The sequence below is a fragment of the Lathyrus oleraceus genome, chromosome 5 (genome assembly GCF_024323335.1).
Source record: "Lathyrus oleraceus cultivar Zhongwan6 chromosome 5, CAAS_Psat_ZW6_1.0, whole genome shotgun sequence".
Lineage (NCBI taxonomy): Eukaryota > Viridiplantae > Streptophyta > Magnoliopsida > Fabales > Fabaceae > Lathyrus > Lathyrus oleraceus.
In genome coordinates, this window is record NC_066583.1 from 169,591,658 (window position 1) to 169,615,338 (window position 23,681).

Here is a 23,681-nt window from a genome sequence, read left to right on the forward strand (position 1 = left end):
AAGATTTGGTAATTGAATCTTTGAGCAAGTTGAGGAGATTTAAATTCAAGGTCATTGCAGGGAAAAATCACACATTGTACCCTGGCATAATTCTCATATTTGTGTAAAAGCCATATTTTACATTCTGCTTAAATTCATTATGGTGCAGATTTATTCCAAACCAAAAACTCTTGTTTTTGTTCAACCGAAACACGATTTAAACTAATATGACTACACAGTCCTCGAGATCAATATTTGGGAATTTCCCTATTATTACTACATCGGCAAAATAATACACTTTTTATTTTCCCGATCAGCATCTAACCATAAACTAAAACAAAACCATATTCATACAGTGCAAGAACCCTCACAAGGGGCAAAATATCCTGGTCACAGACCAAAAACCCCCAACAAACAAACAAAACACAATAAGACTGCAATAAGATATCTTCCTGACTATTTAAGTCAGTTGTTGCATGCTCTTCTGCTTCATCTTCTTTCTCTGTATTAGCACCCTCTTCACCAGCATACTTTTCATCATCAGTTGCTTCATTAGCATCACCACCCTATACAGTTTCCTTCTTCTCCTATTCTATCATAACCTTCATCGACGTCTCCAGTTTAATCTTTGTTGTTGTGCTAAATCTGATGGAGTCCTTCATCTCTTTACATGTTTCCCTTAGTTGAGCAATGTCACTCTTCTTGGATATGGCAGGGCCAGAAGCCTGAGAGGATGTCATAGAAATGTCTGGGACATGAGTTCCTGCAAAGAGTTTGTAGTGGAGTGATAAGGGAGACTCCATTTTCTTTACACTGTCCATGGGCAACAAAATACTAGGGTGTTGATTTAGGATGATTCCATAGACGAGGGATGGAAAGCAAATGGGCATTTTTACAGCAGTAGAGAAGGCTTGTTTCAACACTTGTTCAAAGATGTATTTTCCAAAGTCGAATGCTCTTTTTTTACCAACAACATAAATGAATTTTCCTAGACCAATAGAGATTGTTGAGGTATGATTAGTGGGCACCCAATTGGAAGTACCAATCCTATGCAGGATGGCATATTTTACACTCAAATTACCAACAGACAACTTCCTTTTGTTTGGCCAATGTCTAACCTGCTTGGTCGTGATCTCTTTGCACACCTGATCATCAGTGACTTCCAGTTTAGCCCGAGGTTCATTTGGTATTCCTAGGAACTTGTTGATCATAACTGGGGAGAATGTTAGAACATTTCCTCTCACATATACTTTACCATAGCCAACATTCTTCTTATCATCACATCCACCAGGGATAGTCACCACAAACTCCTTTACTAAGTTTTCATAGCAAGGTCCAAAGTGTGTGACAATCTTCATCATCCCTACAACTTCTATCAGTTCCATGACCTCCTTACACTTAAGGGTATCTTTTCCCAATTCCCTTTCTAGGGCTACCATTATCTGAATGACATACTTCCACCTTTCTGCATTCTTCATATAATGTAAAGAAGCATTGTCCTAGACATCCTGTGCAACATCAAACTCGGATTCACTAGAGGAGATAACTTTCCTCTTTCTAGTAGGGGTAAAAACTTTACTCTAAGACCTAATGGGTCCAACATGAGATTTTCCTGTGGAGCTTCTAGAAGGAGTTCCTTTCAACCATCAGTTTTTCTCTTCACTTCCCTGGAGGGAGAATCTTCAAAAGAAATAGTATTTCCTTTACATCTTTGCAATCTCTTGGCAATGCTTGGAGTAACAATGTTTGTAAGGGGTTTTTCATCAGAGGTGAGTTCTTCAACATTGACAATAGGCTCAACTTTCTTCTTACTTCTTCTCTCACGAGCAACATGACCAGGAGCATTTTATTCAGCTTTTTCCCTTGAGTTATTGTCAGGGCTTGGATATTTTGCCAAAGATGTTTGAACATCTGGCAAAACATTAGAGTTTACTTCCTTCAAAACAGATGCAACAAACTTCCTAAGTTCCTTATTAGTTGCACTTCTTTCTGCTGCCGTGGTATTTACAGGGTAGTCAGCATGCATGCTAGGGTTTCTAAGTTTAGACCTTTTAAGCCTAGATTATTCTTCAGCAATATTCTTATCTTTACTGGGGATTATGGGTTCAGAAGACTTACCAGAAGTCTTGACAACTTTTGACACAAACGGTGTAACTTTCTTCTAAGGAGGGGGATGAACCATGGACAGAGGGGCAACGTCCAGAATCAGATCTTCCAGGTTGATCATTTGAAAAGTTGTGTTTTCCCTAGATGATGGTGAGGAGGATCCACTAGTTTCAACTAGGACATGCATGTGAATGGGTGAAGAATGTTGAGACACGTTGGTAGACGCTTGAGGCAGATGGAATGGGGAAAGGTTTTTGAGAGAGAGAGATCCCAAATGATTGTAGGGGAATGAGGCGTTTGACTGGAAAAGGTAGTAAGGTTTTATCCAAATGGGTACATAATGAGGTAAGGGGTTTAGGTAAGCGTGTCTAGTGTAATGATGAGAAATGTGCTCTTGCTTGACACACTTAATTAGTTGTAGTTGCTATAAATGATCATTAACACAAATCACAAGTTTCCCTCTTGATTTTTCAAATTGGCTTGTATCCAAGGCTTTGGTAAAAATATCTGCAAGCTGATTCTTCATGCTAACATGCTCAAGTGTTATGACTTTGTCTTCAACAAGTTATCTGATAAAATGATGCCTGATGTCAATGTGTTTAGTTCTATTATGTTGAATAGGATTTTTAGAGATAGTAATAACACTCAAGTTATCACAGAATAATGTCATGACATCTTGTGTGACATTATATTTTGTCAAAATTTGTTTCATCCATATTAGTTGAGAGAAGTTATTGCCTGCTGCTATGTACTCAGCTTCAGCAGTGGATAATGATACACAATTTTATTTCTTTTTGAACCATGAGATCAAATTGTTTCCCAAGAAGAAACATCCACTAAAGGTACTTTTCCTATCATCAACACTACCATCCCAACCAGCATCACAATATCCAACTAACATAGAGTTTGAATCATGAGAACACAACATTCCATACTCACTTGTGCCATTCACATACTTTAGAATCCTATTTACTTGATTGATGTGACTTACTTTGGGTTCAACTTGATATCTAGCACACACACCAACAACAAAATTTATATCTGGTATGCTTGTTGTCATGTATAAAAGGTTGCCAATCATACTTCTATATAAGCTTTGGTCAACACTTAAGTCTTTTTCATCTTTAGATAACTTCAAGTGGGTAGGTACAAGAGTTATTTTGTGACTAACATTCTCCAATCCAAATTTCTTCATAATACTCCTAGAATATTTGATTTGACATAGAAAGATGGAGTCTTCCATCTGTTTGACTTGGAGGCCAAAGAAGTATGTTAGTTCTCCTACCAAACTCATTTCAAACTCAGATTGCATTTGTTTGACAAAATGTTGGACCATCTCATCTGATATCCCTCCAAACACAATGTCATCCACATAGATCTGAGCTATCATAAGTTTTCCATCATTTTCTTTGAGAAATAGGGTTTTATCAATTCCACCCTTTCTATATCCATGATTGATGAGAAACCCAGTCATCCTTTCATACCAAGCTCTTGTAGGATCAACTAATCCTTTTGGCTATTCAACATACACATCTTCATTTAAATATCCACTTAGGAAAGCACTTTTAACATCCATTTGGAGCAATTTGAAATTTAAAAGACATGCCATTCCAAGTAACAATCTGATAGACTCCAAGCGAGCAACTAGAGCAAAGGTTTCATTAAAGTGTGCTCCTTCCATTTGGGTTTATCCTTGAGCAACAAGTCTGGCTTTGTTTCTAGTGACAACCCCTTATTCATCAAACTTGTTCTTGTATATCCATCTAGTGCCAATGACATTTGTTCCTACAGATCTAGGAACCAAATCCTACACTTCATTTCTTTTGAATTGACCAAGTTCATCTTGCATAACATTAACCCAGAACTCATTAGTCAAAGCTTCCTTGATATTCTTGGGTTCAAATTTAGAGACAACACAGTCATTTGACGTAACTTCCATTGATCTGGTGATAATTACTTCATTTAGATTTCCTATAATAAGCTCATTGGGGTGATCTTTCTGAATTCTGATGGAGGGCCCTTTGTTAGTTGAATCATTCTCTGTAGGTTCAATATTATTTGTATCTGCAACATCTTCTAGGACATTATTCATTGATGTTTCAACATTATCTGTGACATCAACTTCGTTAGTTAAGTCCTCCACTACAATGTTTATGGATTCCATCATTACCTTAGTTCCGAAGTTGAAGACTTTGTAAGCTCTGTTGTTTGTAGAGTACCCTAGAAAGATTCCCTCATCACTTTTAGGATCCATCTTTCTCCTCTGCCCACGATCTGCCAAAATATAACATTTATTTCCAAATACATGGAAATATTTTACAATTGGCTTTCTTCCTTTCCATAGTTCATACAATATGGAAAAAGTCCCAAATCTGATAGTTAATCTATTAAGAATATAGCAAGCAGTGTTCATGGCTTCAACCCAAAAATGATATGGGAGTTTCTTAGCATGCAGCATGCCCCTGGCACATTCCTGAATGGTTCTATTTTTACGCTCAACCACACCATTTTTTGTGGGGTAATGGGTGAAAAGAACTCATGACTAATTCCTTCAGAGGTGCATAATTCCTCAAACTTGTTGTTCTCAAATTCCTTCTCATGATCACTTCTAATCCTGATAATGTCACAATCCTTATCTCTTTGAATCTTTTAACAGAGTTCTTTAAACACTTCAAACACTTCAGACCTTTTTTTTAATGAAGTTCACCCATGTGAACCTAGAGAAGTCATTAACAATAACACGAGCATACCTCTTTCCTCCTAGACTTTCAACTTGCATAGGTCTCATCAAGTCCATATGAAGTAGCTCCGGAATTTTTGAGGTGGTCAGATGTTGAAGCTTCTTGTGGGACATCTTTGTTTGTTTCCCAATTTGACATTCACCACAGATTCTTCCTTCATCAATTTTCAGTTTGGGAATTCCTCTGATTGCTCCCTTTGACATCACCTTCTTCATACCTTTCAGATGTAAGTGACCAAGCTTTTGATTCCATAGCTTAGTTTCTTCTTCTTTTGACATTAGGCAAATGGAGAGATAATCAGTTTCTTAAGGAGTCCACAAATAATAGTTATCTTTTGATCTGGCTCCCTTCATGATAACTTTATCCTTCTCATTTGTTGCCATACATTCGGATTTATTAAAGTTTACCTTGAGACCTTGGTTACTGAGTTGGATAATACTTATAAGATTATCAGTTAGTCCTTTAACAAATAGAACATCATCTAGACTAGGCAATCCTGGATAATCCAGCTTACCAATCCCCTTTATTTCTCCTTTTGATCCATCTCCAAAGGTGACATAACTAGTGGAATAAGACTTAATATTCACCAAAAATTTCTTGACACCAGTCATGTGTCTAGAGCAGCCACTATCAAAATACCAGTCCTCTCTGGCTGATGCTCTGAGGGAGGTGTGAGCTATGAGACCTGACATACCATTTTTGGGAATCCATCTTTTCTTTGGCTTCACCGTGGTTTGATTTCTTCTGAGTTGTGAAGCAGGTTTAGGATAGCCATGCAATTTATATAGTAAGGTTTTATATGCCTAAACTTCCCACAATGATGACACTTCCATCTTTGGGTCTTGCTTTCTGAATAAAACTTTTGACACTCTTATTGATGTCGGGACATTTGATTTGACATATGTTGTTTCAATTTTCCTTTGGGTGGAACAAAGTTCATTGTAGGACATTTTCCTTTATTCATTCCTCCTCGATAGTCATAGCCTAAACCTTGAACATTTCCACCATTCTTACCAGCTTGAAGAATTTCATCTAGTACATCTGAACTATTGTTAAGCATTTTCACAGACTTAGTCATATTATCAATTCTTGAATTGAGCATTACAACTTCCTCCTTCAGATCAGAGATGATAGAAAGATGTTCCACTTTCTCAGCCTGTAGTTAAGCAATAGTTTTCTTTTGATCTTCTCCCAGTTTACAGACATTTTCACTTCTCAGGCATAATTCTTTGTAGGATTCAACAAGTTCTTCAAAGGCTAGTTCTTCACAGTCAGAGTCTTCATTCGAGTCACAAATTCCAGTAAGGACGGTAACCTGTTTGGTAGGTTCCACTTATGGATCACTTTCAGAATCATCTTCTGACCAAGAGACACACAAATGCTTCTTCTGTTTTTTGAGAAATGTAAACCTTATGTGACCAAACCCTTCACATCCATGACATTGTATTCATTTTCCTTAGTTAGTTTTTTCTTCAGTTTTGGGCCTTCTACCAAACTCCTAATTTTTGGAGATGTCGAATGGCTTGTTCTTGACATTAGATCTTGTCTTCTAGTCCATCTTCTTCACCATTTTGTTGAATTGTCTCCCAAGTAAGACAATGACATTAGATATCCCTTCATTTATATTTAGGTCACAATCATCTTCGAGATCTTCAATATTAGAAACAAAGGCTATACTTTTCTTCTTTTTTGACTTTTCTTCTTTTCTTCTTATCTCAATGATATTCATGTGAAAGTCATGGATGCTCTCATCCTCCTTCATTCTTAAGTTCTCAAACTTGGTGGTCAGAATTTGAAGTCTTGACATTTTAACCTTTGAGGTTCCTTCATGAACAGTCTTCAAGATCTCCCAAGCATCTTTAGCAATGGTGCAATTGTTTATTAGTTTAAAGATGTTCTTGTTCACTCCATTGAATAGAGCATTCAAAGCTTTGGAGTTTCCCTGAGCTAATTTGTCATCTTCATCATCCCAGTCTTCCTCAGGCTTTAACTCTTAAGCGATCTTGCCATCTTTATCCCTAAGCATTGGTTTATCCCATCCTTTGACCATAAATTTCCATGCCTTGTTGTCCATGGATTTGATGAAAGCCAGCATACGTGTTTTCCAGTAGTCATAGTTAGTTACACAAAGAATGAGTGGTTTGTTCACAAAGCCCCATTCCTTGTCCATTGTACCAGAAAGTATCTTCCCTGAATCTCACCCAGAAACAGAGCAGGATGCCTGCTTTGATACCAATTAAAATTATGGTATGCAGATATCAGATGTCCTAAGAGATGTTGAGACACTGATATCTAAACAATAACATAACATCTTACATATAGAGGAACATAAAATAACAGAACGCACAAAGTTGTTAACCCAGTTCGATGTGCAACAACACCTACATCTGGGGGCTACTAAGTCAGGGAGGAAATCCACTAAATAGTATTAGTTTGTATGCCTTATGCAAACTATCTCCAATTTACATAATACACCCTAATCACTACCCATGCCTAACTTCTACCTAAGACACCCCTAGGTGTGAGACCCTTTTCACCTCCCTATCAATCACAACAATGATATTTAAATACTTACAAGAAAATCAGAAGATACACTTCAAGGATACATAATCACTCAATGCTTAAAAGCTTATGAGTGTTTAACAATACTTATAACCAATCAACAGCCCTACTCATATATCAAGATGATATTTGAGATGCTCACAAAATAACACAAACACTCAAACCCTAATAGGGTCAACTGTCTTCTCTTATGCGTAAATAATTAGGTTTTGAGACATTCTATTTATTACCATAGAATGCATTGGATTTGGGCCTTGTATCCCACAAGCACCAGCTGCACAATATTAGGTAATCAATCAAAAGTTTCCTAAAATATCTTAACATTTAGGAAACAAAATCTATTAACCATAATTCACATCTCTGATTCCTCAATCACGAACGTCACAAGGGAAAGCATAATATTCCTAGAATATTCCGTAGACAGTTAACCCTACAAACGTTACCAAGGTAAAAAATTGTTTTAGACAAGATGTCACAACCATATGTTAGGACATCTTGTTCAACATGTTGCATCTAGGTTAGTTTTACCAACATTATTGCCAATCAAAACAACCAAGAATTAACAATTAGTGCTGGAATGTGAGGATCATCGATTCGATGATACTCCATATGTTGTCTTTGTAAGAGTGCTTTTGGGGCTGTTTTGACTTTAATACAATTTTTTGTGATTCATCTGATCGGTTACTAAGAAAGTAGTATCGTGACCAAGTAATTTTTGATTAATAAAAACAGCGGAAGCACTTTGTTAATTAATTAGGAAAATTTATTATTACTAGAAGGAGGTTTTGAAACTATTTTCGGACGCGTTTGTAGGTTTAGAATCCGGTTGTCCGAGCATATGCCAGAAACTCTTTTAAGTTAAAGTTTTCAATCAAAATTACTTTTCAATTGAGTTAAATAGGTGATTACATAAAAAAGGATTTTCTACTTTAACGCAAGACGCGGCCAGTGCACCGTGAGCGGCTGGTATAAATTAAAGATAAAGTCTAGTTCCAAAAAATCGAAAGTGATGGTTCCTTTTTTATTAACTCTTTTTCACAGAAGAAAACATGCCCCATAGGTAGTTCTAATTAGATATAATACAAGTATTGTTGATGGATGTGATCCACGTTCCAGTATTACATCTTTGAATTCATTTAAATGTTATTTTTTTCATCCTGTTTCCGTTCCAAACATTCTTGATATCACCTTAGATAAACACCATAACAATAGTTAACGATAAATTAACATTGATCTTCGTGGGATCGATAATCTTTTATATTTCTCTCATGTACTCAGTATACCTGTGGATAATACGCATCATGAATACAACCCAATGGTTATTAGAATGCATCATTTACCAACAAAGTTTCAGGTTAGAAGCATCATTGATCTTTGAGAGAGATATAATGTCAAGGCCACCATCTCTAATATGAGAGAAAAATGTGTTTCAGACATTTATGGAAATTTTCCTACTATTAAGATCCCCAGTCCATATGAAGTTTCTTGTATATCTTTTCAAGTCTTTGATTAAGCTAATTGACCATGAACAAATGGTAAAATAATAAATCAACATTCTATACAAAACACTTATAAATAGGCAAATTATGTCTACAAAGGATAATAAAGAACCTTTCCAAGATGGCAACTTGGATATGATCTTGTATATTATTGGATAAAAGCAACATGCCTTTGACTTTCCCTTGAAATTAAGGACACCTACGTAAATGAAAGGTAAGGTTCCTATATCAAAACATAAAGAAATTTCAATATGAAACAATCTGAGTTGAGTCATATAGCCAACAAAAATTATAGACTTTTGACCAGAGGTTTGAACATATATGGAAAAGAAATCAATTAAGACATAAATGTTGGTTGTGGTTCATTTACCAAATAGCATAACATAATCTTCATAGAGAAAGCGTGAAGGAACATGAATAGATATAATGCCTTTGATATACTTCAATTGATTAAACTCCACCAGTTTACCGAGCCCTAGATTGAACACCTCTTTAGTTAAATAAAAGAGCAGTGGAGATAAGGACCTCCTTGTTGAATACCTCTAGAGTATAGAAATAGCCTCTTTTTTACAATACTATAAATATAGTGCTTTGTTAAGTGTAAGATAGTTAAAATCCAGTTGAGCAATAAACGGTTAAACCAATAACCTTTAGCACTTTTAACAAGAAACTCCAATCAATAGTATCAAATGCATTGGCAATTTTAGACTTGATAGCTATATTTCCTACAAAAGACTATTGATGTAACATGTTTATGGCCTCTAAGGCGAGACATGTGGAATCATTGATTTTTCTATATTCATGAAACCTCTTTGTTCTTTTGAGATGTTGTTTTACAATATTTGATCAAGCCTACCTACAAGCACTTTTTAAATAATCTTGAACTTGAAGTTAGCCATGACAATTGGTTTATACTTACTTAATGAGTCTTCATTAGGGATTTTCAGAATGAGCACTATAGTATTGGCATCCATATTATGCATGATCCAATTAGTGGTAAAAAAACAAACACAACATTAAACACGCCATCTTTGATTATATCCTAACGAATTTGAAAGAATAATGGACCAAACCCATATAGTTTAGATACACCATGTTTGTTCATTAAAAAAACTACATTTTGAATTTAATCTCTATAGGGTATTAGAGCAATCAGGTTGTAGATGTTATCAATCACCAAGGAATGAATGACTTCTTCTTTGAGAATATTGTCTTGAACTACATCATTTCTAGTAAAAATAAAGGTGAGCATGCTTATGATTTAGCCATTGTAAAAAAATCAACCCATGCTCTTTAAATTGCCAACATATTAACTTATTTAAACTTTGTTAGAAGATAACCAAACATATGCTTTAGCCATTGAGATCATTCTTTTCATATTTCCTTTTTAATTTATTCTTTTTCTGCTTATCCTAATGTTTAAATAGTCTTTCTTATCTTTTCCATAACACACTCCATTTGTGTTTGAAGCTTTAATAATCGGGTGATAACATCATTTGAGTAATAAATTTTGTAGTTTTTATGATGTCTTTGTTTGTCTTGTTGAAGTTATTGATTTTTCTTTTGTTTTGTGATATCTTTATTTGCCTTTATGTTTCCTCTTGGTTTTTTTATGTGTTGTTTTATTTATCATTGCTGAGTTTTTATACTCTTAAAAGTTGGCATTTTGCTTAAATATCAAAATATTTTATATTTTGTGTAACAAGATGAATGCCCTTTTATACAAATGTTCATATGAGAGTGATACTACTTTTAAAATGGAAATTAAAGACTAACACAATAATATACTACTTTTGAATGATAAGATCCAACAGAAGTTGATGTATGATATATTGAAGAAATATGAAACACAAGTAGAGAGCAATTGCAAACATACATGGAACGACAAATACAATTAAAAAAATCACGGAAAACACTATTAAAAAATCACTTTTTTGCCAAACACGAAAAACTAATATTGTGACTTTCTCAAAATTCATTATACGATACATGAGAGAGAAATTGTGAAAACACGGAGAAACAAGAAAACTTAAGTGAATCAAGTGCCTAATTACAAAATTATCCTCACATAATTTACAAAACTAAAACAATCTTTTCTATAGGGTTTCTCTTCATTGTGTATCATATTTCAAATTGGAACTCATGAGCAATAGTTTCTTCTTCTCCTCGATGGTGTTGTCGTATTCATCTCTCCGTTGGCGTTCATCTCTTCATTGAAGTAGGGTAAGAATAACTTGAACATGTTTTTCTTATCACTTTTTTTTGCTATTTATTCGTTTACGTATCTTATTTTTTCTCATTTTAGGGTTTCGATTTCTAAAAGGAAAATTGAATCTATGATATAAATTTTATATAATTTAGGGATTGGATTTCTACAGCTTTAGCCTCTCATTTCTAATGTTGTTTCTTTTCTTCTTCTGTTTTGTTTTAATTTTTTCCCTCCAGTTTCTGATGCACGTGTCCATTGTTTTAGTGGTGATTGACATTGAATTTGGTAGGAAGGATTATTGTTTGATCTCCCGCAACTCGATCTCCCACAATTGTGGTTGAGAGGAGACTGAAACCACTTGATGCCTTAACTAATGATGATTTTATTCTAGGTTTTGTAAATATTTTTTAAACTTTTATTTGTCCTTTTTTTCTTTCTTGTTTTAAATCAATAAAAATGATGCTTATGCATCAAAATGTGGGCTTAAAAGTCCTCTTATCATCATTTGTTTTTCATTGATTATATTACACTCTAATTAATATAACTACATGGTCAAAATAACTCATTTGTCAAGAAATTTGTACTAGTGTTTTGGGAAAACATTTAAAATTATAAGGAATAAATATCACAATTTAGTGCAATACTAAGTGATGCATATTGTTTATGTTTTGATTTCAATTGATTATAATATACCTTAATTTTCTATTATCTTTTCTCATTCATTTTGAAGAATTTGAATTTGGGCTTGTACTTTGAAACTTTTGACAAGTCACCATAATAATGACTATGTCATGGTTTTACATGTCTTTCCATAACATTACATAAAAAACCGGGAAGGACTATAACACAACCACAAAGATTATTGTAATTTGAAACATTATTTTAATAAGAAATAATATAACACAGATATGATGAAATTTGATTGCATGCTTATACATTAAAAAACTATTTCACTAAAGCAACACAATATGTATTTTTGTTTGGATAAACTACACTTTCTAATACATATGTTGTAGTGTTATCGCCAACATTGTTCAACTGTGAGATTGTTGTAGGCAATACATCAAGTCCTTTGAACCTGTGACTCCATCGAGTAACTAGGAACCCATTGAGTTTCCATGTCACCAAAATATTTGTTGTAATTTTACTTTCTTTTATGAAGGTTATATAACTAAAAGTTCATTTTATAAAAGTATATTTTAAGTTACAAGATTATATGTTTTCTTAATTTTCTATATTGTATTGTGTGTTTGTTTTAATTATTTTTATCTTCTAACTATGGTCTTAATTTATTTAGTTGACTTGTAAATTATCTTTTTTAAGTATATTGTTATTGTTTTTATTTTTATCATAGGAAGACAAGAAGTCAATTTCATTTCTCATAAAATCCTTCGAGTGGTGACCAAGATAGAAGGTACTTGTATCTAAACCACATATATCATTTCCTTTTTTCATTGCAATTAGAAATTATGCCGAAAGATTAAACTACTAGTGTTATAAAATATATATCTTATCTTATTTGATATATACATGTATTTTATTTTCAATTATGTTGGTCTAGGATATCTCTATCTTTGGTGCATTTATTTTCTTTGTCAACTTGTTAAGGCATCACGACTAAAGGGTTTGTAGATTATGCAATTTGTTGTCTTATTTTTCTTTATGCGAGAAAATAGTAGCTATTTAAGCGAGAATCACACATCACTTCATTTTATCTTCATCGATAATTTTAGGAACCTATGAACATGCCTTGATCTTGTCTCACTTACATCTTTTTATAAGAATGTTAGAGATAAGGCTAGTATGTTACATAATTTTATAAAGTTAGGTCTCAAGGTAGTGCAATATTTTGTAAGAACATTTTGAGCTTCTCTTGCTTATCTCTCGAGCTTATCTAATAATTTGTAAGAATGTCTTGAGCTTCTCTTGCTTACTTGTTGAGTTTGTATTAGTTGGCGATGATTGATGGGCTGAAAAGAGTAATATATGGGTGTGTCATAGTATACTATACTAATATTTTTTATTAATTATATAATTTTTGTGTATGTTTATTTCTTTATCAAGAAATTCGAATATTTTGTAATAAAAAAAAGTGAAGGACCTAAGTTTATTGAATTGTTAGATAAATATTTTAAAGGTGCAATAATTGTCGGAGTTTCTATTTGTAAGCCATATACATATTAATTACCTTGTAAATGATCAAAATCTCTCTTTAAAGACAACCATGAGAATATCTACATCTATTGAGGTTGAAGGAGATGAAGATAGTTTTGAAGTTGAGAAAAAAAAACATTTCAAGAAAATTAGAGAAAATTGGGGCAACATAGGAACTTCAATTATCTCTTGATCTTATCATCAATGGATTGAGTCAAAGCCAACAAAAATTGATAAATCACACCCCTATTTATACAAAATGTTTGAAAATGTTGGATGGATTTATATCCTTGATAAAATGAATACATTTATACTTTATGGTTGTGAGAATCCTTGCCAATAAAGAAAATGCGATAACATTTGCTCACTTCGTGAATATCACCATTGCTGATATGACCATTGATTAACTATAAACTAGTCTAGAAAAAGGTGAGGCGCATGATCGTTGATATGTTGATATGCTTCTTTGATGATAATATTAGTCGTTGGAACTATTTTATTTTTATTAGGTTGATATTAATATGATATTCATCATACTGAATTTATTACATTGATACATAATGAAAATGTCATTCTTGACGTACTGAAATTATTAAATTTTGAGTTTTTATTATGTTTTTATCCCATATTTTATTTTCTTTTGGTTTTGTTGATGTATTATGTTATTTATCATTATTGGATTCATATACTTTTACTTTAAGTTATCATGTTGCTTAACTATCCAAATATTTTATATTTTGTGTCACAGGATGAATGACAAATCATATGAGAATTTAGATGAAAGTAATACTACTTTTGAAATGGAAATTAAAGTCCAGTACAATATTAGACATCGATATTGCAACATTTGTGATTGTTTTTGGGGTCACAAACCAAGTGTTAACAACCAACCATTGTCAAAGGAAAGAAAATTACTTCAATTCTCTCAGGATACAAATAATATACTGGATTGATAACTATAAAAGACAATAGTTTTTTTTTGAGCAACTTCAGATGAAGAAGCAAGTCTTTTTGGCATTTGGCATGCGAGTTGACCAATAATTGTGGATTGACACCTACCAAACACATTGGAGTAGAGGAAAGAGTCGTGACATTCTTATATATGATAAATTAGCATTCCTAATATAGAAATGTCCAAGAGTTGCTTCAACATTCAGGTTAGACTATCCATAAACATTTCAATAAAATTTTAAAAGTTCTATCCAAATTAGAGAAAACATCATTAGACCTCTTGATCATGTTGACTCTTTTTCTCCATATTTTAGATATGACCATTCATATTGGTCTCACTTTAAAAACTGTATATGAAAAATAGTTGACACATATTATTAATCTATATGTCCCGACAGATAAACAAAAACATTTTTTTAATAGGAACACACCTACACCTACAAATGTGATGGAAGTGTGATTTCAACTCATTCAAATATGATAGAAGTTTGTGATTTCAATATATGTATTTACTTTTATTACTATGTGGATGAAAAATCTTTATTCATGATGCTAAAGTTCTTATTAATCCTCTTTATAAATCAAATGCATGTTTCCTTATCTTTTTTTGAAGATTAGTTTTACATAACTTCAATTATATATATCTTGATAATAACTATTTTTATATTCTTGTTATTCTTGTCTAACATGTTTTAGTTATACATAGGTAAATACTACCTAATGATTCACGATACAATCCTATTCCCTCTAAATATTATGAATAATTTTTTACTTCCCCTAAATGACATTGCTTGAAATGGTCAATTACATAAATTTTATTTGTTAGAAAATATCTCTATTATATCATTTAACTTTTTTTCATAAAAATGGAAGAGAATATTTTGTTGACCAAACCATATCGTATAGATAGAGTAAACAATACATATAAGGTTAGAATTTGATGTCAAATTTTTATTTTTGAATAACATTCTTATTCTGGTTTCAATTCCAACCCAAGATATTTTTTTAATTTGATTCAAAATGTTTTTTACCGCCAAAAAATCCATATAAAAATTCAAGAAACTGGGCTTAAATTTAAATATTTGGGCCTATCATCCTACTACAAATAACACGGTGTCAAGGACAAGGTTCCGCAGTGTTCGTTTTATATTTATCTTTATTTTTTCTTTATTATTTATTTACGGTAATAATAATAATAATAATCAAAGTATCAACAGCTTCAATCAGTGTTCGAAGTTCAGAAATTTGAAACGGGATCGACTTCGACGCTTATTGAATTGGTGAACTCTATTTTCCATTTTTTTTCTTTTTCTTCTCTTTTCGTTCTTCACATTTTCAATTTCTCACAGTAACAGTAACATTTTCTAGATAAAACCCTAATTCTCGTATTTTGCAGATGCTGAAGCTTTTACTGTGAAGAAACTATGGAGAGTACCGGGAGAAGGATCACGGTGAGTCCTCGTCCTTGCTGCGGCAGGAGAGTGATTGCGAAGAAGACTGGTCGTGGTGGAACGGGTGACGGATTTGTCAACAGTGTTAAGAAGCTTCAGAGACGGGAAATCAGCTCCAAACGTGATCGGGCTTTTAGTATGACCGATGCTCAAGAGCGATTCAGGAATATAAGCTTGCAGGTTTGGTTTGGATTTCTATGTTATGATGTTTTGTTTCTTAGGTTAGGGTTGAGTTGAAGTGTGGAGGGTTTTGGTTTATTCGTTTGGATCCAACTCGAAGCTGTGTTTTAATGCTGTATAATATCGTTATCATGATTTTGAATATGGTTTTGCTTGTTATTATTATTTGAGCTAAGTAGCTTTGGTTGTTGATGGATGGAATGGAGTATTCTTTCTTCTGTAGTGGTTATTGGGTTTAGAGTTTTGTAGACCACTAGTATAAGCCTGCTCCCGCATGCTTGTATTGTATACTTTTTGTATTAAACAAAGGGTGTGTCATGAATGCGAGAATGGGAATTGGGAATTGAGAAGCAGCGTGGTGTGAAAATGTGATTTTCGTCGTGTGTGAAGTGAAGTTCTTTTTAGGTTACGGTATGGTCATTGCAGAGGAGTTGAGAGAATATGGATTGGGGATTTTGGTTTCCTGTATTACTGTTTTTTTTTATTGTTTTTGCAGTGGAATGATTTCATGTATTACTGCAATACCGTTGATTCATAAAGTGTGTTTTTTGTTTGTGGCTGTAGCAATTGCAATTCCCCACTTCGAGTTTAGTCAGCGTTTGAAATTATTGCTTCTAGTTGTGTATTGAAATCATTGCAAATCATTGATGTTGAATACTTCTTTGTTCCTCCCGTTTTGATTAGTGAGAGGGACGTGTATTTTGCTATAAGTATGCTCATTCCCCCTCACTTGTTGTGCCATATCTGATGTGTTTATTTATAGGAAGAATATGATACACATGATCCCAAAGGTCCTTCGGCTTTGATATTGTCATTTCTGAGAAAAAGGTCGAAGATTATTGAGATTGTGGCAGCACAAGATATTGTTTTTGCTCTTGCACAATCTGGTCTTTGTGCAGCATTTAGCCGAGGTAGAATTATTTACTACTAGTACTAATAAGCCTTCTAGTTCTGTTTGTAACTTATAATTGATATGTTATTTGTGTTGCATGTTTAAACTGTCTTATGCAGAAACCAATCAAAGGATATGCTTTTTAAATGTCAGTCCAGATGAAGTTATAAGGAGTCTATTTTATAACAAAAATAACGACTCACTTATCACAGTTTCTGTCTATGCATCAGACAGTTATAGTTCCTTGAAATGCAGAAGCACAAGGATTGAGTAAGTATAGTTCTCTGTTGTTTTATAATTCATTCTCTTACCCTCTTTCGCTCGAGGAATAAACACTGAGAAAATCAAATCATTCAAAATGCGGAATAACAAATAGAAAACTATTTCCACATTTTAGTTGTTGTGTTCTATGCTAAAACTATTATGCTGTTCAGATACATTAGGAGGGGCAAACATGATTCTGGCTTTCCTCTTTTTGAATCCGAGTCTCTGAAGTGGCCAGGGTTTGTAGAGTTTGATGATGTAAATGGGAAGGTACTTACGTACTCTGCTCTGGATAGGTAAATATTTCTGTCCTGAAACTTTTTTTGCTTGAGTATAATTACATAAGATATCAAGGTTTATTGATAGTGATATCTGCTCGTTTTTGTCCTATAGTGTATACAAGGTATTTGACCTGAAAAACTATTCAATGTTGTACTCCATTTCTGATAAAAATGTCCAGGAGATTAAGATCAGGTAACTTTTCTCGATGTGGATTTTCTTTCACTTGTAAAAAACTCTTCCATAGACATGCTTTATAATTGGTCTTGCAAGAATTCTGAAATCATATCATATAATAATTTTCATGTTTTTAATATTTTTAATCGTCTTTCTCTGTTACTCTCCTTGAGTGGTCATGTTTTACTTACACCACTTTGATCCTGTTTGATGATTTCTTGTGACTAGTCCGGGGATCATGTTGTTGATTTTTGCTAAAGCAAGTAGCCATGTCCCACTTAAAATCCTTTCAATAGAAGATGGTACTGTTTTAAAATCGTTCAACCATCTCCTTTATCGGAATAAGAAGGTGGATTTTATCGAACAGTTCAACGAAAAGCTACTTGTCAAGCAAGAAAATGAAAACCTTCAAATTCTTGATGTAAGTAATTTTCCTCTTCCTTGCATTATATACTTGGTTCTACATCCGAATATCTCACTTCATATACATTTTAGGTGCGGAATTTTGAGCTGAGAGAAGTTAGCAGAAGTGAATTTATGACACCTTCTGCATTTATCTTTCTATATGAGAACCAACTATTCTTAACATTTCGAAATCGGACTGTGGCTGTGTGGAACTTCCGTGGAGAGCTTGTAACTTCTTTTGAGGACCATCTCTTGTGGCACCCTGACTGCAATACAAACAACATATACATAACCAGTGACCAGGATCTTATCATATCCTACTGCAAAGCTGATTCAGATGATTCGTTATCTGAAGGAAGTGGTACTTTCCCTATTTTATTCCTTCTGTCCCTTTGTAATAATGCACCTTGTGTGAGACAATTGAAGAATTTTGTTTTTAAACTTCAGCTTATATCACCAGATCTGAAATTTGATGTAGGTCCTTTTTGGATTAACTTTTGCCATGTGGGCTTTTCAATTAAGATATGCATTTGATTCTTAACTAATGAAAAACACTTAAAGGTTTTGAGGTTGGTTATGAAGAAAGAATATGAGAGCTTTTAAAAATGTTGAATTGCAGAGACTCATTTCAACTTATTTATTTTGTTATTAGAAGATTCATAGTGCTTGTAGGATTATTTCAATGTTATTTTCCTGCCAGTATTTATTGAAAAGTTTATCCAAACCGACTCTTAGCTATTTCTTTCCAGGTTTTGACTTGATTTGTTTAAAAATAAAACAGAATAGCAAATCACAATAATTAAATAGTTTGCAATGTGTGTTTATCTATTGCTGTAAGGAGCTCCTATCTTCCAAACTGCATTACTAACAGGCTCTGCTTCTTTTATGCAGCGGGTTCCATCAATGTCAGCAACATTTTATCTGGCAAGTGTCTTGCCAAAATAAGAGCAAGCAATAGTTCTTCAAAGGACGACAAGTGCAGCTGCTGTGACAGTTCTTCAAGTGAAAGTTGTAATTCAAAAAAGCGAAAGCATGTCTCCAGTGTCTCCAAAATGAGAAGCACAGTTGCCGAAGCCTTGGAAGATATTACTGCTCTCTTCTATGATGAAGATCGCAATGAGATCTATACGGGAAATAGGCACGGTCTAGTTCATGTTTGGTCTAACTGATGCATTGTGTTAACTGTATTGCTGCCCTGGGTTGATCATCTCGATCTGTTGAAAGAACATTTGAAACTGTAACACCATTTAGTGTTTTGTATCATTCAGTTTTTTTTCCTTGTCATGTACGTCACGTCATGCAAGGTTTTTTTTTCTGTAGTTGGTAACAAATCTGTATGAAGTGTTATACTGGTTAAATCACCAGATGTTGCTTCTGATGTAATCTATCGTTACATTAATTGGACCATAGAATGTTGTGAACAATGCCAATTGTCAAATCATCTTTTTATTTGTCTCTTTTTTGCTTTGTGGCATATGGTTAAAATTCGTTTGCACTTTGCACATGGTATGGTTTGTAACTTGTATGGGCAGTGATGCCAAATACGCAGTAAAGGTACAAAAGCAAACAATAATCAGAGTGGTAGCTTTACGATTTGCCAATCTTTCCTACTCAAGTTTCTGTACTCCAATCAATTCTCTACTCAAGTGTTGTATTCTTTTCCATCTTGCTTTTCCCATCGTGGCTTCTTTTCTCCCAGCTGTCGTAATCTAAGCAAAAAATGAAATAAGTTTCTCACTCTATTTCACCAGGCTTCCTGATTAAGGATTAAATAATATGCATGCGTGCTCAGATTTGTTAAATGCAATTTATAATGAATTTGATTAAGGGAATGAGGACGAGAGTTTGAGACATCTTAGATGGCGATTACAGAGTAAGGAAATATTGCTCGATAGTGCCCCCCGCCTCTTTTATTAGATTACATTTCATAGATACAAATACGGTGCCTAACACTATTTTTTATGTGTATTTGTCCTTAAGGTTAATTAATATACATTATTAGAAATAACCTCAGCACACAATAAAAAATATGAGAATGAACGGTCTTCCCTCAAACCTCTCTTAATGGTAAACCATATATAGAGTCTTCAGCGTTATTGTCGGTTTTCTTAAAACCTCAATTACCATCGTCTCCATCACAGTTCCCTCACTGCAATAACAATAATAGTAAATAATATGATTTTATACCAATTTTATGCAGACAACTTATTCCTAAACAAATACAACCCTTTTGTACCACAATCTCTATGGACAATCCTAAAGTAACAACATATCAAACAAACAAATGATACAACAAGCAACATCTTTAAGAATAATACAATTCTCTCGTACCATAATATGTATAATTAACCTTAAAACGAAGAAAAATATGTGTTTTTCGAAGATATATTTCTCATCTCAATCTTCTATTGCAATTATCGACCGAAAATAAAATTATTGGAAATCCGAAAATTTTAGCTCACAAGATAATCTAAAAAAAAACATGATTAATTAGCTAATACTCAAAGAAACATTTCTCATCGCTACCTTGCCTAGGTCTCTTCAAGTTAATTGAAGTTCGTCTCAAAAATGTGGTTGGATGATTTAAAAAATTCTCACATACCGGAGACGTACAAGTAATTGATTTTAGAAAAATGTCTCGATGCACTCGGATAGAAGACTTATAATTTGAGATGTATTAGATTAATTTTATCCCATTTCATTGATGACAAAAGAATCCAATTACTTTGATTTCAAGAAAATAACCCTATTAATATTATATAATTATTCCAATATTAAAAATTTAACTTAAAAACCCAAATACCATATCCCTTAGTCTCTGATTTTATCCATAAAAATTGTTATAGAATTTTATCTCATTTGATTTATTCCTTGTTTTTATCCTTAAAATCCCAAGATTTTATCCCATATTTATCCCCAATTTTTTATTCCATAATTATCCTAAAAATTCTTAATCAATTAATCATAATTTTTTATTATATTAATTCATAATCAATTAAATATTTAATTTGTTATCTCATATTTAGGTGTATGAAGTTGATTTTAATATATGAAGTTAATCCATAATTTTTATTTTTTAGTTACTGATTTATGAAAAAGTTTATAGAATTATTTTAATAAAATTAGGTAAACTAATTTTTTGTGTTTGTAATAAACATTTAATAAATTTAATAAATTTAAAAATCTAATGAAAATCAAATGAAGTTGAACTAAACTTGAATATAAAAAATATGAGATTTTTGTATTTTTATGATATTTGTATTTTTTTGGAATTTTATAATATTTAATATAAAATAAATATTTGTTTTGTTTTATAATATTTAATTAAATTAATCTAATTAAACTAATCAAAATTTACTGATCTTTAGTTATTATCTATGAAGTCCGGACTCGGACATGGACACGAGGACCCTGATAATATAAAAATCATAGGACACAAACATGATTATATATATTAATATAATAATGTAATTTATGGGCAAAATTTGTAAAGAGTTTAAAATAAGAAGTAAAATTTATCTTTATTTAAGATAAAATAATTAAAAATTCTTTTAACATTTTCAAACAAATTTCAATAATGATAATTGATATTCATAGATACCTTGTGAAAACCGAATCAATTAGTGAAATATAAGGAATCCTAATTGTATTGTTTTTATAGTAAAATATAAGCAATTAGTGAAATTAGTTAAAAGAATTTTGTGGAGACAAAATTAACGAAATATAAAAAAAATAAGGAATCCTAACTGTGTTATTTTTATAGTAAAGAAGTGGAATATGAAAGTTTAAAAAACCTATGTATTTTTTAAAATTTGAAAAGTTTTTAGTTAGGATTTTTTTTAACAAAAAATTCTGAAATTTTATGAATTTGACCGTGTCCTTTATTTGAAATAAGGTGTTGTATCCGTGTCCGCAACAATTAATTTTTTTTTGTTGAACATTTCAAAAACGTCTCAACGTGTCTAATTCGTGTCGTACGCGTGTCGTACACGTGTCAGTGTCCGATACGTATCTGACACGGCGATATACTGTGTGAATGACGTGTCGGAATTTCATAGGTTATTATAGTTATCCTAAAACTAATTATTAAAATACATAAAAAAGAATAAGATAAAAGAATGACTATTTAATTAGTTTTGATTTGATACAATTTTGTATAAATGAATGAATATTTAATTAGTTTTGATTTATTAATTAATTATTTAAATTGATATTTTTTATTAGCTATTTATTAGGGAAATATTTTGTTAGAGAAGTTTTAGGATTTGAAATTTCATCACCACGTTTTGTTTATTTTAATTTTGATTTAATTAATTAAAATTTTAATAAATATTTATTTATTAATTATTATTACTTTTTTGGTGCGGAATTTTTTTTAAAGAAAAAACAGGTATAAATAGTGTATTCTTGGTGAAAATTTTTAATGAGTAAAATAATTATAATTATTAAAACATAATCAATATCAACATGATCCACAACAATAAAAATAAACCAATACACTAATCAAGTATCACACATCAAACAAGAAATAAAACAACATATCAAATAGTTATATAAGTGATGGAGTAAAGAAAACCGACCTACGAGGAGTAGATTGTCCTTGTTAAACAATAAGATTCAACCATTTTTTTCTTAATTCAAAACAACCTATCAAATAGTTTTGCCACCCCTACTATGTTCTACCCTCCATTAGATCATTGCGCTCATTCAAAATAAAATTATACTTCTAAATACTTAAATAAAAATAAATAGTTTGATAATAATTTAAATACTTAGATAACTAAAATATTTTCATAGCAAATAATAATTAAATTTTTTGCTTAATTTTTAAAAAATCCCCGTAAACTATTAATCTATAATTTCATTAAATAATTAATACCTTAATATAATAATTATATTTAATTACCTTTTTTTAAAAATAATATAATCTAATAAGATATAATATTCTAATTACTAATCCTATTTATTTGTCCTAAAAATTAATTTCAATAACAATAAACTCTTTTAGCAAATCCTACAAATTATGTTATTTCGAAAAGTCAAAATAATCAACTTCTAAGTGGGACTAAGAAGTCAAAATGGTTCCCCTTTGACTTTCTAGGTAATTAGAATATGGCCAGATGATTTATATGGTCTCTGGACATGTTAGTGATCTAAATTCTAGGTTAAGAGGATGTAGTCAAAATTTGGGATACGACACACCTTACACGGGCAACCTTGAACACCATAAGCGACACCGCGCTGCAACCACAATCTTAGGCGAGCTCTCCGTTAAACAACAACAAAGTCAAACGTAACAATAGTAAAAGTCGGTCAGTAACATTTTAGTTCAGCTTTTTGCATAATGTTATAATTTATCTTGCCGTTTGCCTTGAGTTTGACGCTTTTTGTTTCATTTCATAGAACTTTGCGGGTTGTTTATGGTTGTATATTCTGATTGTATTGTTTTATTGTGATGCTTTCATATGGATATGAAATTGTTTCATGTGCATCCATTGCTCACAGAGGTTTTCGTTTGCATCTGCTGTGAAATAAGCTATACGCGTATATATCAGAGACCAAACTATTGATTAGACTTGACTCATGAATCAAAATATTACCACCGAACTTTAATTTATCCAATGTGAAGGGGAAAAGATTCAAAAATAAACCCAATATATATATGCAAAGCTAGAAGATTAAACTTAAGCTAAGCAAAAAAGGGGGGGGGGGGGATTTTAAAGGTACAGGGGTGTGTTATGAAAAGGGAAGGTATTAACATCATAATCATCTGTAGTACTCTACAGGAGCCTTTAAATATATGTGTTTGATTTAAAATTGTTTGCTATTTTA

The 23,681-nt window shown here is 32.3% G+C and overlaps 3 protein-coding genes and 1 long non-coding RNA gene across 4 annotated transcripts; 2 read left to right on the top strand and 2 right to left on the bottom strand.

The window, feature by feature from the left end:
* Positions 1 to 566: 566 nt before the first annotated feature.
* LOC127079487 (uncharacterized) lies at positions 567 to 1,457 on the bottom strand. Its single transcript, XM_051019865.1, has one exon. It carries the CDS (start codon positions 1,455 to 1,457, stop codon positions 567 to 569), a length of 891 nt encoding a protein of 296 aa, XP_050875822.1.
* A 1,412-nt stretch (positions 1,458 to 2,869) lies between these two features.
* Positions 2,870 to 3,559, bottom strand: LOC127079488 (uncharacterized mitochondrial protein AtMg00810-like). The gene has a single exon (XM_051019866.1). It carries the CDS (start codon positions 3,557 to 3,559, stop codon positions 2,870 to 2,872), a length of 690 nt encoding a protein of 229 aa, XP_050875823.1.
* A 7,433-nt stretch (positions 3,560 to 10,992) lies between these two features.
* LOC127087511 (uncharacterized) lies at positions 10,993 to 14,743 on the top strand. Its single transcript, XR_007789980.1, has 3 exons — positions 10,993 to 11,110; positions 12,451 to 12,510; positions 13,999 to 14,743. It is a non-coding gene; the product is annotated as an uncharacterized LOC127087511 (long non-coding RNA).
* A 558-nt stretch (positions 14,744 to 15,301) lies between these two features.
* On the top strand, positions 15,302 to 19,306 carry LOC127080960 (uncharacterized). The gene is made up of 9 exons (XM_051021243.1): positions 15,302 to 15,481; positions 15,598 to 15,832; positions 16,596 to 16,743; positions 16,844 to 16,994; positions 17,159 to 17,284; positions 17,382 to 17,462; positions 17,673 to 17,865; positions 17,940 to 18,210; positions 18,741 to 19,306. The coding sequence occupies exons 2-9, from the start codon at positions 15,626 to 15,628 to the stop codon at positions 19,016 to 19,018; spliced, it is 1,455 nt and encodes a 484-aa protein (XP_050877200.1). The 5' UTR covers positions 15,302 to 15,481; positions 15,598 to 15,625; the 3' UTR covers positions 19,019 to 19,306.
* The last annotated feature ends 4,375 nt before the right edge of the window (positions 19,307 to 23,681 follow it).